This window comes from Pseudophryne corroboree, chromosome 12, assembly GCF_028390025.1.
Source record: "Pseudophryne corroboree isolate aPseCor3 chromosome 12, aPseCor3.hap2, whole genome shotgun sequence".
Classification (NCBI taxonomy): domain Eukaryota; kingdom Metazoa; phylum Chordata; class Amphibia; order Anura; family Myobatrachidae; genus Pseudophryne; species Pseudophryne corroboree.
In genome coordinates this window covers 66,999,284-67,013,706 of record NC_086455.1, presented here as the reverse complement: position 1 = coordinate 67,013,706, position 14,423 = coordinate 66,999,284, and the positions used below count along the sequence as shown (strand labels likewise).

The window sequence follows — 14,423 nt, the reverse complement described above, 5'->3', positions numbered from 1 at the left end:
GAACACATTGTGAATGCTGACACTTGACAGATGACGTCACCCATGCTATTTTTGGGATCCGTTCAGGATATTAGAGTTCGGCATCCCAGCACCATACATGTATGCCTGATTTCTATTCATCTCTGCCTCAGGCCCTTGAACTTCATATCTTAATAAACTCCACCTAAACTGCTTCCCCAGTTTTTGACCATAAGAGCAGTCCCCATAGCAACTGATAAGGGCTGATTTCATATGGTGATTCAGCAGGCGGCACCTAGTATGAGTAGACACCTCCTGAATTCATGTGTGATCCTCAGCCAACTGAGTACCCCATGAGGTTACGCAGACTAGTTCCTGCAGCTCCATCCTAGAGGCCAGAATATCTCAGCCGGAAGACAGAACCCTGACCTCAGCACTCCCACAAAATGGAGACGACACTCCTTGGTTTGTTGACCAAGGCCTGTTCTTGCCCTTTTGGCGCCCTGGGCGGTAAATAGGGGTGTGGCTTCATACAGGGGGTGTGGTCAGTTACGCCCCTTGTACAGTAGAGTAGCGCCACTGAAAAAGAAAAAAAAAAAGAAAAAATGAATACTTACGATCCCCGCTCACGACCACTGCAGACCTCCGCCGGCGCCGGTCCTCTCCACGGATCTGGCATAGACAGACACTAGAGGTCAATTATGACCCCTAGCGTCTGTCAGTCCCACAATGCGCGATGACGTCATCGCACACCGCACAGCAAAGGTCCTCTCCACGAAGGGAAACTAGACGCGTAGCGTCTAGTCCCCTTCACAGCGGGGAACCAGCGGGGGACATAGCGGGCAGCGGGAGGCACAGCAGTAGCGGATCTTGCCATGGTGCAGCGCTCTCCGGATGGTGCGGCGCCCCGGACAAAAATCCTGCTTGCCCGTGGCGAGATCTGCTACTGACGTTGACGCCACCCCTTATCGCCAAACCGCTGCAGACTGTCAATCACTTGATGTCTGCATCCATAATACAGTACGTCCAACAACGCAGAACCCCTACTGCATATGCACAGTATGGGTCCGGCACTTGTGCAAACATTGGAACTTTGTGCATTTAACACTAATCCATCCACATCTGAATCATGCCATGTATTACTATAAACAGAATGTTTTCTAACTGTGGGGGAGATTTACCAAAGCTCAGAGAGAGATAAAGTGGAGAAGCATAAAGTGCTAACCAATAAGCTCTTGTCATCTTTCAAACACAGCCTGTGACATGCCAGTTAGTAGCTGGTACTTTATCTCTCTCTACTTTACCTCTCTTCCAAACTTTGAAGAATCTCTCCCAGAGTAACAGGGTTGTATTTTAGAAATACCTCATGCGAGGCTGTAACTGTTACAATTAGAATAAGGGTGCTGATGGCTGTAAAAAAAACGATCTCTTAATTTAGCGCAAGTAACAAAATAAATGTACAATTATAATAACTCACAAGAAGTTGTCAGGTTTGGTAATGACCCCAGACAAGTTATCTGGCTGGTCTTAATTAGCTGTTACATGAATACACCGTGCTGTACTAAATAAAATGATATCATCATTAACTGTATGTATTGCTCCTTTTAAAAAAGGTTCAATCTCATTTTTTGCCCAGCATTAACATATGCGAAGATGTATATACTGTAGAACTGTTCTGATCAATAGAGACATATAAATGACATTATTAAAGCATGAAAGGAATTGATTTTTTGGTTCACCATTTGGAGAAACGGTGACCTGTTTCTAAAGGATTCTGTTGCCTCTTCATAAATCAATATAATTGTAAATACATAAACAGTTTCCAATTTGAGTGGAATTCATCAAATGTCGCTATCAGTTGACATTTATTTAATCCCTCCGTCCCTACTGCATTCCCTATGCTTAATGAGCGTACACCTGGAATTGTGACCCTTTAGCGAGGACCAAAACCACGACCGCCACCAACTTCCAAACACTGACTGCATCTGCTCGGAACTTCCCTGTCAGTAGCAATGCTCATTCATTCTGTCCCTAAGGAGCTTTTGTTTCCATAGGAACACAGTTAACCATCACATCACTTTGGAAATGAAACTCGATTCAATGCAGGCTGCAAAATATTCTGCCACAGAGCACAAATCCATGGCAGGGCTTTCGCTCTGGAATAGCATGCTATAGAAGAACACCTAAACCATACATCTGTTCCCTCCCTCAGCCTGGTGACCCCCACTTTGGATGACTGCTCATCTGCCCACAGTGTGATGAAGTTGGCGAGTGAGGAGTTAACCATGGATGGTACTGCTGCCACTTAACCAAGGGGCTTACCCTTCCCAAACAGTGTGAGTGAGATGCATTGTGCCTGGTCAGTGGTGGCCAGTAGTCTTGTGTTGATAGTGTAGCTTGGATGAGACAGGTCCTTATACTAGACACTTGCACACTATCATCTAACGCAGGGAAGCTACTGGGAGAATGATTTCAGCTGAGGTCTATCTGGATAAGACTCTGTAGACCCATCTACAACCACAAAATAAACATGGACCTCTCCTTCATGGCAGCCCAGGTAAGACGTTCCTTATAAAGTACATTTGTTTTGTCTTTTACCAGCATTACAGTGTAACCTACTTATCAAGTGTTTATCATTGTTGTTGCCAATTGTATATGTTGCAACAGATTATTGGACAAAACACAAAATAGCATCCAAGTACTGTAGTAAAACAAACACAACTATTCCTTTACACAATACAGGTTAAAATGGTGCTTAATGAAGTCTTCTCTTAGAATTCTTACAATTCTTAATGAACCACTTGTGCATTGTGCGTGATTACAATGAATCCCCTTTGTGTCGGTGATTTTGTGTTATTTGTAGGCACTCCTCAGTGATTTATTGGATTACATTTGGCTCCATGCTTTAGATATGAAACATCACATTGGAAAAGAGAACTGTTTACCAGAAGGTCAGACTAGAGGCCGCACTCACCTTCATGGGTTGTGTTGGACAAGTTACAAGTGGCTAAAAACTTGAATAACCTGGTTTAAAAATGACTACATTTAATAGCTGGTTTACAGTATACTCTAAATGCAGAAACAGCAGTGTTCTCAAATCTCTAGAGACAATGGAAAGCAGACTGTGGCTCTCGGCTGTTGTGGAATTATAAATCTCATCATACCTTGCTTTCCATTGTGCAGATGTACTAAGCTTTGGAGAATGATAAAGTCGAAAGGGATTAAGGAGTCTATTTACTAAGCCTTGGATGGAGATAAAGTACCATCCAATCGGCTCCTGTCATTTTTTCAAACCCAGCTTGTGACATAACAGTTAAGAGCTGATTGGCTGGTACTCTGGGGGTCATTCCGACTCGTTCGCACGCAGCGGTTTATCGCTGTGGTGCCAACGGGTCGGGACTGCGCCTGCGCAGCGCCCGCAATGCGCACGCGTGTCATTGCCACAGCGACTTCACCAGCGGAAAAAGTGATCGCAGCGGTGATCGCAAGAAGACTGACAGGCGGGGGGGCATTCCGGGGGGGCCACTAACCGTTTTCCAGGCGTGGTGAGGCGTTTGGAGGGCGGATGTCTGACGTCAATTCTGGGACCTTCGTCGCTGGATCCGTCGCACAGGGTAAGTAAGTCTGACTCTGGTCTTCTTTTGCAGGAAACTTTTTTAGCATATCAGGGCTGCACAAGCGAATGCAGCCCTGCTATGCTAAAATACACTCCCCCATAGGCGGCGTCAAGTTGATCGCACGAGCAGCAAAAAGTTGCTACATGCGATCAACTCGGAATGACCCCCTTTATTTCCAGTGACTTTATCTCCATCCAAGGCTTAGCAAATAGACCCCTAAGTACCAGCCAATCAGCTCCTAACTGTCATGTTACAGGCTGTTTAATAAATGCCAGTAAGGAGCTGGTTGGTAGTTTATCTCTCTCTACTTTATCTCCAAGGCTTAGTACATCTGCCTCCATACTACATGCAAATTCATCTGTTCATGTCGTTTTCCATTCTATTGTACTACAACATGACATGTGGCTGAAGTAATTTAGATTTCATGCATCTCGTCTAACAGAATAAAATAAGGGCAGTCTAATATGTGAGACATGTTTTATTCAGAGGTTATTGATTAGTCATTTCAAAGTTATATGCAGCCATTCTGCATGAAGTCATGTTACTATTGTACTCTACAAAAGGGCAACAATATGGATGCAAAATAAATATTGTTTACTGGGGTTCAGTATGATATGCCGGCTGACGGGATGCCGGCTGTCAGGATCCCGACAGCGGCATCCTGTCAGCCACAATACCGGCAGCGAGTGCGGCGAGTCCCCTTGCGAGCTTGCAGTGCTCGCCATGCCTCGGGTGGTGATGTGGACCCGCCACCTGAGTGGCAATACCAGGGGGCAGTCGATATTCCATCTGGCTGCATTTTACCGGCTGTCGGGATTCCGGTGTCAGGATCTTGAAAGCCAGTTCCCGTCAGTCGGTAAATTAACTACATCCCATTTACTGCGCCTGCTTGGTCATCTTATGCATAAAGGCCCTCAATCGCTTTGCGGAAATCCCTTGGTGTTTTTTGTGACCACTGTTAGTGTGATTGTGTGCCCTGATGGCAATATGTAGGTAGTTCATATCAGGGTCACCCAGCAATGGTGCGCTGCCACCGTAGAGGGTGTGGCCACAAAACCTGGGTGTAACTGCACATCTGTGACCGTCCTGGGCCCTGGTACTTTATACCTGTCCCCTTCCCTTCTCAGTGCTCCTACTCTGAGGTCATCAGAGGTGGTAGAGGCTAAGACTGTAGCGCAATTTAAACATGCTTGGGATAGACATATGAATATCATTACAAAGAATTAAGGTTCAAAAAGGGTTGCGATTACCTAAAGGATAAAAAGAAATGGGCAGACTAGATGGGCCAAGTGGTTCTCATCTGCCGTCAAATTCTATGTTTCTATGTTTACCATCATTCCCTTCATTCATTTCATCTTCTCTTAAAATACTGCACCCTCCAATGTAACTTGTGTCTTAAATAAGTTGTGAGAGTGACATAAGCTCAAAGGGGTCAATACTGAAGGGCCCCATATACTAGAACAATAATGCCTGATTTCATCTGATTTCGGCCATTCGGGCCGATATATTGGATGAAATCGGGCATTTCGGATGTGTTTTACATCCGATCCGATGCGCGGTCCCGTGAGCATCGGATCGGATCCCCTAGATTGACTGTGCTGCACTAGCGACATGTCGGACAAGATACATTGTAAGCAAAAGGACAGCATACAATGTATCTTATGCGATCCTGCCACCCGGAGGCTGCCGGGGTGATCGCCTGCGACATGAGGGTCCGACATGTCGCATTAATGTATGGGGCCCTTAAGACTTGGAGAGAGATAAAATGCAGATGGATAAAGTACCGACCAACCAGCAACTTTATGTAATTTTGCCAACCCAGCCTATAACATGTCAGTTAGGAGCTGATTGGCTGGTTCTTTTTATATCTCTGGACGTTATCTTTCTCCCAGGCTTAGTAAATATGGGGGTCATTCCGAGTTGATTTCACCAAGCAACATTTTGCTGCTGCTGCGATCAACTAATCTCCGCCTATGGGGGAGTGTATTTTAGCATAGCAGGGCTGCGATCGCTTGTGCAGATCTGCTATGCTAAAAAAAGTTTCACTCAAAAGAAGACTAGCCCTGGACAAACTCACCCAGTGCGATGGCTCCAGCGATGCAGGTCCCGGTCCTGACATCAGACATCCGCCCTCCATTCACCTGGACACGCCTGCGTTCTTCTTACCACTCCCCGAAAACATCTGGAAACGGTGAGTATCTGCCCCGGAACGCCTCCCGCCTGTCCATCTTCTTGCGATCGCCACTGCGATCACATTTGTCGCTGGCATCGTCGTTGCCCAGTGACGATCATCTCCAGGCAACAACGCGCGTGCGCAATGTGTCCGCTGTGCAGGCGCATTTCCGACTTGTTCGCACCGCAGCGAAGAACCACTGCGTGCGAACGGGTCGGAATGATCCCCTATACCTCTTAATTACATACAGTATGTAATAGTTAAATTTGAGGGGGAGATGTATCTAATCTTCTAAAGAAAAAGTGAAGAAGTTGCCATAGCACCCAATCAGTCTCTAACTATAAATTATCTAACAGATTATAAAATGACAGCTAGAAGCTGATTGCAATTAGATAATTTCTCCACTTTTTTTTGTCAGAAAGTTTGATACATTTCCCGCTGGATATTTAAATTCCTCTGGCAGATTTGCATCTAGAGATATGCTGTCCCATATCAGGGGCAAACGCAGGATTTGTAAGGGGGGGTTTCCAAATATGCCATATGATTACTGTATATATATATATATATATATATACACAGTAAACTATAGATAGATATATAGATAGACTCTAGATCTAGATGGAAGTTGGATACATAGATATAGTATATAGATTGTTCCCGTGTGCTCTCCCAAATGCAACATCAGGGACATCAGGGAGCACACAGGAACAAGTGTCGTATCTGTTGGCTTATTTGCGAACACTTCACAATTTATGAGGCTCTCTCTAAGTGGGACACTTACCTTTGGAACTATTGGACCATCATGGTTTTGGAATGAGGTCCCCTTTTAATATAGTTTAAATTGTCCAACATCTCTGAACCTAAAGTGTTTTTCAACTTATGTGAATATTCATATGGTCACTACATGGACTAATTCTTTAGCTATATTGACCATCCCTCTGAAGAAGTCAACATAGGACGAAACGCGTCAGGGTTGAAGACAGAGTGAAAAATACCCTATATTATCCATCATTTGATACATTGTGTGATTTGTAATTGCATTAGGGTTATCTCTGTCTTTTTTTGGGGCAATAATTTGCTTTTAATAAATGATCAAAACGCTGTATTTATCTGGTCCATTTTCAGTTGGTACTTAAGTGGTATAGAGCGCCCTCTGATTAATTTGTTGGAGGTGTAGTTCTGTTTGATCCTCACTAACAGGGGGATCGAATTAGAGAGCTGCCAAATTAGCGCAGAAATAAGGTTGAATTTGGTATTGATATATATATATATAGAAAACAATAACAGGTGGCACTCACAGGCTTGTAGAATGATGAAAAAACTTCACCCAGTGAAGTATTTATTAAAACAAGCAAGTAACGTTTCGGGGACGTATCCCCTTCCTCCTGAGGAATATACTGTGCATATATATCACCCACAGGCAACTTGCAGCCCAGACTACAAATTGATGTGCATTTACTATAGAAAATTCAACTTGAACAGACTATATACACACCCGTACATACACTCACACACTCAAATGAATACAATTACATACTGTACATACACACTCGTCATAAACACTTAGCTGAACCTCCACTGGAAGCCCTCTGACAGGCACACTTCTATCTACCTTCTACATCATTATAATGTAGCTGGATGCCCGCCACTCCGGAGCGCAGTCCACTTGATTACCCGCTATCAGCTGCAGCTGCCGCCGCTACAGATGACCCGCGGCTCCCCCCATCTCAGCCATTTTCTGTGCACTGGATAGCACAGCAGAGCTCTGGCTGAGGAGCTGTCCGGCGGCAGCTCCGATCATGGCTGCAGCAGACGCTGTCTCCATCTCCCCCCAAAAAATATCTCAGACCATCACATGCTGGTTCAGGACTGTTTGGCCACAGTTCTTGATAATTTGTTAACTATCCATTGCACCTTTTCATACTGGGGCTCCTGTTTATTTGGATATGCTGCTAATTTTTTCATATATTTGTGTTTCATTAAACTGTGCTTCACTATATACATCTTAATGTCTTTGTTCCATGTCAGACTTCCAACTGTAATACATGGGAACTGACTGAATTGTGACAACTGTGACAAGCGCAGGATAAGTTTGCTTTCCACTTTTAGTTTTTGTAGCACATTTCATCTGCCTTGTATGGTTTCAGCTAAATAGTGTGCTGGCTGTTATGTCTCAATGAACAGAGAGTTTGTGGCTTAATATTGGTCACTGTAGTCACAAGCCCAATAGAGCAGACATGCCTGGTGGGTTACCAGTATTACCTTGCACCAACCCTATCAGAGCAACCCTGTCAAGATGGCAGCAGCTGCACCAGCTATGAACCTGTGAAATTCTGTAACACAAAAAGATATTGTCTATAGAATGCACCTTAGGAACAATTTTAGGATTTGACCAGGAGGCTGTACTGGCCCCAGGGTTCAGGGATGAACATTACTTTGTTCCTTTTTCTTTACTCTACTGTACTTTAGTATTTTTAACAATTTATTATGCATTACTGTAGAGGACATGCATGCAATCCAGACTTTCTAAGAGCAACAAAGAACTACTGTATAATAGAGTTGTCATAGAGTTTTATGTGTCAGATTGGTTTTGAGAGCCACTTTCAAGACATCTAGTAGCATTGTCAAGTCACAAATTATTTTCCTTTTAAACTGGAAAGTGAAATTACTTTATTTTAAACCCCGGTACAAGATACATCTACTGTACTCATATAAGTGACAGTGATAAATGGATATTTTATACTCCTGCATGTCAGTTCTGCAATCTCAGCTTTTTCTGACTAGGCCCTTCTAGGATGAGGTCTCTTGATATAATATCAGTACAATTCTGGATGTGTCTGTAATGAGAAGAGTTGATTACTTTACTACAGATGACAGGAGCTTGGGAACAGCAGGGGGGAAACACTAATTGTAAGTTTACTTAGAAATCTTTCAAAATATAATGTAACGACAATGGTGCGTGATAGTAGGGCCAGCATCAGAGAATGGCCAGCATAGGAATAATAACATCAGCGAATGTCCAGTATAGGAATAACACCATATATATATATATATATATATATATATATATATATATATACACTGGGTGGACAGACACTCTGCCCCTCACAAAACAACCATACCCCGGTGCCCTCTGGAAAACATGTTGTAGTCATTCAAAATCAAACAGCAGCAGCACTCATGGGATTTGTAGACAAATTGAAGTGTATTTCACATATCTCTCATCATTTTAAACAGATATGGGGCAGCACTGATTCATAAAATCTCATATCCGTGATATGATTTTCAGTGGCAGATAGAACTCATGGTGAATTATATAACTTGTTACATATGATAAATGGTACTCCAGCCAATCAGCTCTCAGCTGTATTTTTTTTAACATATTACAGTTAGTAGCTGATTGACTGGAGCACCATTTATCATATGCACCAAGTTTTATCATTCACATGTACAGTATAAGCACATATACTGTAGGTCTAAAAACAGAACTTCAGGGGAATTGTAATTTAAGTGTGATCTTGGTGGCGAGTTCAAACTGGGTATAAGTCGCTGTCAATTTTGGCTTCCAATATGTGTGAATTAAACCCTAGCAAGCAGTTTGGAGAGTTAACATGAAAATCACAGTTTATTTTCAGCAATTTGTGCCAAGTCCAAAAGTCGATGGAAATTTGAAACAAAAAATATGTGTCCAAAGAGATTTCTCAAATTCCATTCAGTTGGAGGCATTCATTAATAATTAAGGGGCCCAAACAATGAATAAATATATTTATGGTGGGCAATTATTTATTGAATTTATTATTGGGGGCAAAAGAAGAACAATTTAAAAAGAAATAACAATTTAATTAAGTGGACTACAGTATGTATATTTTTGAATCAATATGATAAGAGCCCAACATATACTGTAAATGAAATAACAGGGCCAAATATATTTTTATGTTACTCTAATCATTAATAATGGAGACACAAGCATGCACTAATAGCAGATCTATATGTACAGTATGTATGATAAAAGTTAATTAATATTATCAGTACATACGGTAAGTGGATATACTATACAGCATGTTAATTCCTGCTGTGTGTAGTAAAACAAGTACAACTGAGATGGCAAGACATATATCTCCCTTCTCTCTGGGTTGTCAGTCATATTCTGCTTTCGGGGCTTTTGCAGTCCAGTCGTATCATCAGAGGATCCACTGGTGGTAATCTGCCTTTGCCGCATGTCTAACACATCAAATTATGGGGTGTTTTTTTGCCTATTTTACCCAATGTTACAATATCAGTCAACTGAATCTAACTATATTGCACATTTTTATCTGCTTATTACACAAAATATGTACCACAGAAAGTGCACCATGTGTTAGTCTACAAGGCCATTGCAAGCCTTTGTTGCTGGGCCCTGCCTACGTACTGTAGCTGCCTCTAGTCTCCGTACCCACTAGTTCAGAGGTTCTCAGATGGTGTATCCATGACTCAGCACAGATGATTAAATCAAACGGACTGAGGTGCTGATTAAGTCACGTGTAGCCAAGCATGGATAAAGTTAAAACCCAGACCGTTGTGTGCCTTGAGGACCGCGTTTGAGAACCTTTGTACTAGTGGTTTGTGCAGTGTGAGCTTAATGTGTTTTCAAGAGGTTTTTTTTTATAGTGGGGAAGGGAAGTGAAAAAAACATAAACAGTTATGGTGGTTGAATTGGAGATGCTGGTCTTGGAAATTTAAGACCAATTTGAGCTCAAATGACCAAGAGCGCCATATGGTCAAGAGTGCCAGATAAATAGCTGTATTTGAGCAATCAGCACCATTATCCATGCACACTCCTTCCTATGCTAGTGTCTAGTGTACTGCCAAAAATATAGGAGCACCTTGTGGCATCTGACTCATGTACCCACAGTTCAGATGGGTGGTATTCATGTGACCGGCGGTCGGGAGACCGACAGTCACATGACCTCCTCCAGCATCCTGACCCCTCACTATCCCGATGGTCGGCATGCCGACCAACAGGGACTATTTCCACTCGTGGGTGTCCACGATACCCATATAGTGGGAATAGAACCCGTGGCGACTGCAGGTCGCCACCGAGCCCGCAAGGGGCTTGCTGCACTCGCCCCTCCCCACCGGGATCCCGGTGCCGGTATGCTGCTGGGATCCCGACGTCGGTATGCTGACCGCCGGTCAGCCATACTACACCCGTTCAGATCTGTGTCCGGACAAGAGGAATCCTGAATTCGTTTTTTTGTGTCTCTAACAGTGTGTTTATTATCCTATGCAGACGGACTACTTTTATGAGTTACATATTTCTGTGATGCTGTTGTCTGAGCATTATTCTATACCATATATGTGCATTATATACCAAATTAAAGGTCTTGGTCCATATATGTGCAAAAAAAAAAAAATATTGGGGTTGTAAATGGTTGCTTTGTTTCAGAGTTATATGGCAAAATATCTGCTTGCCATTTACAATGCATCACCATCGTGCTCTGGAAAATGTGACAGTTTTTCAATCTCTACCTGTGCACCTGCTGGGTGTCCTGGAACATGTGACCTGCTGGGTGGTCTGGAAACTGTAACAGTTATTGCAGCCACACACTAAGCAGTAATATTTTTAAAAATTCAATTCCTGAAGGCGATGAAAAGGGGTAAAATGTTCTGCCCAGCAAACCTTTGCCCGGCTGAAATTGGGCGCATCAGCTAGTTGTGATTAGTGGCCCGAATTGTGTCCACATCCTCTTGTTCCCCTTCTGAGGAACCAAATGACTTGTTATGTCAGAGCTAGTTACCACTGCTCCCCAATATGAGATTTCTGTAGAACACTTTGTGGCACTCTGGTATTCGCTGGTATTATAAAGCTGGGCATTACCTGTTAGTCCCCAAGGAGCCCTGACTTGTGGAGGGTGTGACTATGCTACAGCGGTGAATTGCGTACAGCAAATTCACTTTAACAAATACTAATGCCGGTTGACAAGTAAAAAATGATGATATTATGGCGCATATAAATTATTTCTATCCTGTTGCTGAGCACTAAATTTATTCCTAACATAGTTTCTGTATTGAAGAAACACAGATGTTGCTGGTATCAAGCTTTGTATGAATATTTCATAAGGAATCGTCCTCTGGGCTGTACTGATATGTGGTGGTGATTATATACAGTATTTAAAGGCAGAATCTGAATAAACATCCTAGTGATATTTGGTGGACCCCTTTTATTAAAGTAAACCTTAGTTACCTTCTATACCAGTAAATAAAGACACGGAGACATGATTTTGGCAGAAAAATTGCTAGCTATTTATTTGACCCTAACCATAGCAAACCTGTAAATGGAAAAATTTGTTAAGCTGCCGAATCAGCCGGCAAAATGGTGGCAGAAAAAAGAACGGCTCTATTAACCTATTGGTAAACTTAAATTGGTAAACTGACCGAAACCGTCCAACACCTTATCAAAAACCGGTAATAGGTGTCAACACAACCCCCACAGTGACTTCCCACCGCTCCTGGGTGCCCTGCCGCTGCCTCCCGGATGGGTGGTCGAGCGGCCATTAAGTCGATGGAGGTGAGTGCACCTAAACCAAATAAACTGAAACTTACTACCTATATAAACGATACAACTACAAACTGCCGTTCTTTTCCGCCTATAAATAGCCAACGAATGAAAACCAGCCAGCAATTAAAACGCCAATGCACTCCGCATAAAACAAAACAACCTCTATCCCATAGGGCGGGAGGGCGGGAAGGAAATTCAAACAGCAAAGAGGCCCAAAATGGCCACTGCAGTCTATATATACCCTAACCCTCCCCCTTTTCCTAAGGCTGTACTACCTCACAGCTAGGTCCACCCCTCACAGGATGTTTAACCCATTCCTCTCCTATGTAGTCAATTCTTTCTCCTAAACATCCTAGTGATATTTGGTGGACCCCTTTTATTAAAGTAAACCTTAGTTACCTTCTATACCAGTAAATAAAGACACGGAGACATGATTTTGGCAGAAAAATTGCTAGCTATTTATTTGACCCTAACCATAGCAAACCTGTAAATGGAAAAATTTGTTAAGCTGCCGAATCAGCCGGCAAAATGGTGGCAGAAAAAAGAACGGCTCTATTAACCTATTGGTAAACTTAAATTGGTAAACTGACCGAAACCGTCCAACACCTTATCAAAAACCGGTAATAGGTGTCAACACAACCCCCACAGTGACTTCCCACCGCTCCTGGGTGCCCTGCCGCTGCCTCCCGGATGGGTGGTCGAGCGGCCATTAAGTCGATGGAGGTGAGTGCACCTAAACCAAATAAACTGAAACTTACTACCTATATAAACGATACAACTACAAACTGCCGTTCTTTTCCGCCAAAAGCGAAGGACTCCCTCCCAGAGTCCTCGCACCGCCACCATAACCTACCCTAACTCCTGCAACACTAGGAACAGATCCTCCAGGAAAAACATCATCCCCTCATTGGATAGATGTACACCATCAGGCCGAAAAAGGTGTTTGTCTCGGAACCGAATCCTAGGGTGGCGAACCACTTTGCCTCCGTGGGCCAAGACCCACTTCGCCACCGCCCCATTCACCTTTATTCTGGCCTCATCTATTACGCGTCCGTCCTCCACACCGCGCCAACTCAACCTTGGCACCATCAGGGAAAAAACCAATACACAATTGGTCCATGCTGCGGCCACCTTTGCCAGATCTTGTATCATGGCCCACCGTAGCTCCAAGGAAGTCCTCTTCCCCAGGTCGTTGCCACCTAAGTGGACAACCAAAACCTTGGGAACTCCATGCTTCCTAGCTTGACTGACTAATCTACTCAATAGATCTGTCCACATCATTCCTCGCCAACCAAGCCATCTGATTCCCTGACCTCCAGGAAACCTCTGAGCCGTATCAGAGGCCAAAAACCTAGCTGCCCAAAAGACATAAGAGTGGCCAACCACCCAAACGGACAAGCCATCAGCGAAACAACCTGAATGGAAGGAAAAGGGGTAAAATGTGTTACTAAAATCTATGCCATAAATCGAAATTGCGTTCACCTGAAGGATCTGCCAAAAAGAAAAATTATTTTTATATTCCTAAGTCGCAGCAGTCACGGCCTAGCCGATCTCCCGAGGTTCTAATAAATTTGAAGCAAAAGCATTAAGACATTAAGGGAAAGGAAAAAGAAATCAAAACGAAATCAAACACGGGGGGGGGGGGGGGGAGGGGGGTATGAAAAAAGAGGGTAAAACATGAAATAACTCAGCTGGAGGTGAAAGCATAAAAACCTGCTGAGGGACTTTGATAGCACAGATTAGCCGAATTAATGATTAGAATTCAGTCCGTCAAGTCAGGCAAAAATAGCAAAATAACTCCAGACCCCCGCTGTCGGCTCACGCCCGCAGCGGCAAGTGGCTAATCCCTGAGTAGGATCACACACGGTAAACGAACCAACATACAGTGAACATAACATATGCATAAACCAAGCAAACCTTATCTTACACTAACTTATTGACGCCAGCTACGCTTACGCAAAGTATCTCAGGCGACAGGGCGAATGTACCGCTTATAACAGGACGACTTCCATCGTCCCACCGCCTGGATCTGTGCTCCCGAAAAACCCGAGGCCGCTGCCGCCGTAGCAGCCCCAATGCGGAAGGAGTGTGTACCGAAGTGGGAGGGGGAAAGGCCCAGGCTCGTCAGACAGCGACC

At 43.6% G+C, this 14,423-nt stretch overlaps 1 protein-coding gene across 1 annotated transcript in view; it reads left to right on the top strand.

Annotated features, from left to right (window-relative positions):
- Positions 1 to 2,018: 2,018 nt before the first annotated feature.
- The window catches only part of LOC134980685 (uncharacterized protein C14orf132-like), a 170,590-nt gene continuing 158,185 nt past the window's right edge, over positions 2,019 to 14,423 (top strand). The window contains exon 1 of the mRNA XM_063947609.1: positions 2,019 to 2,515. Coding sequence (XP_063803679.1) covers positions 2,489 to 2,515 — 27 coding nt within the window. The 5' untranslated portion in view covers positions 2,019 to 2,488. The remainder of the gene's footprint in view (positions 2,516 to 14,423) is intronic.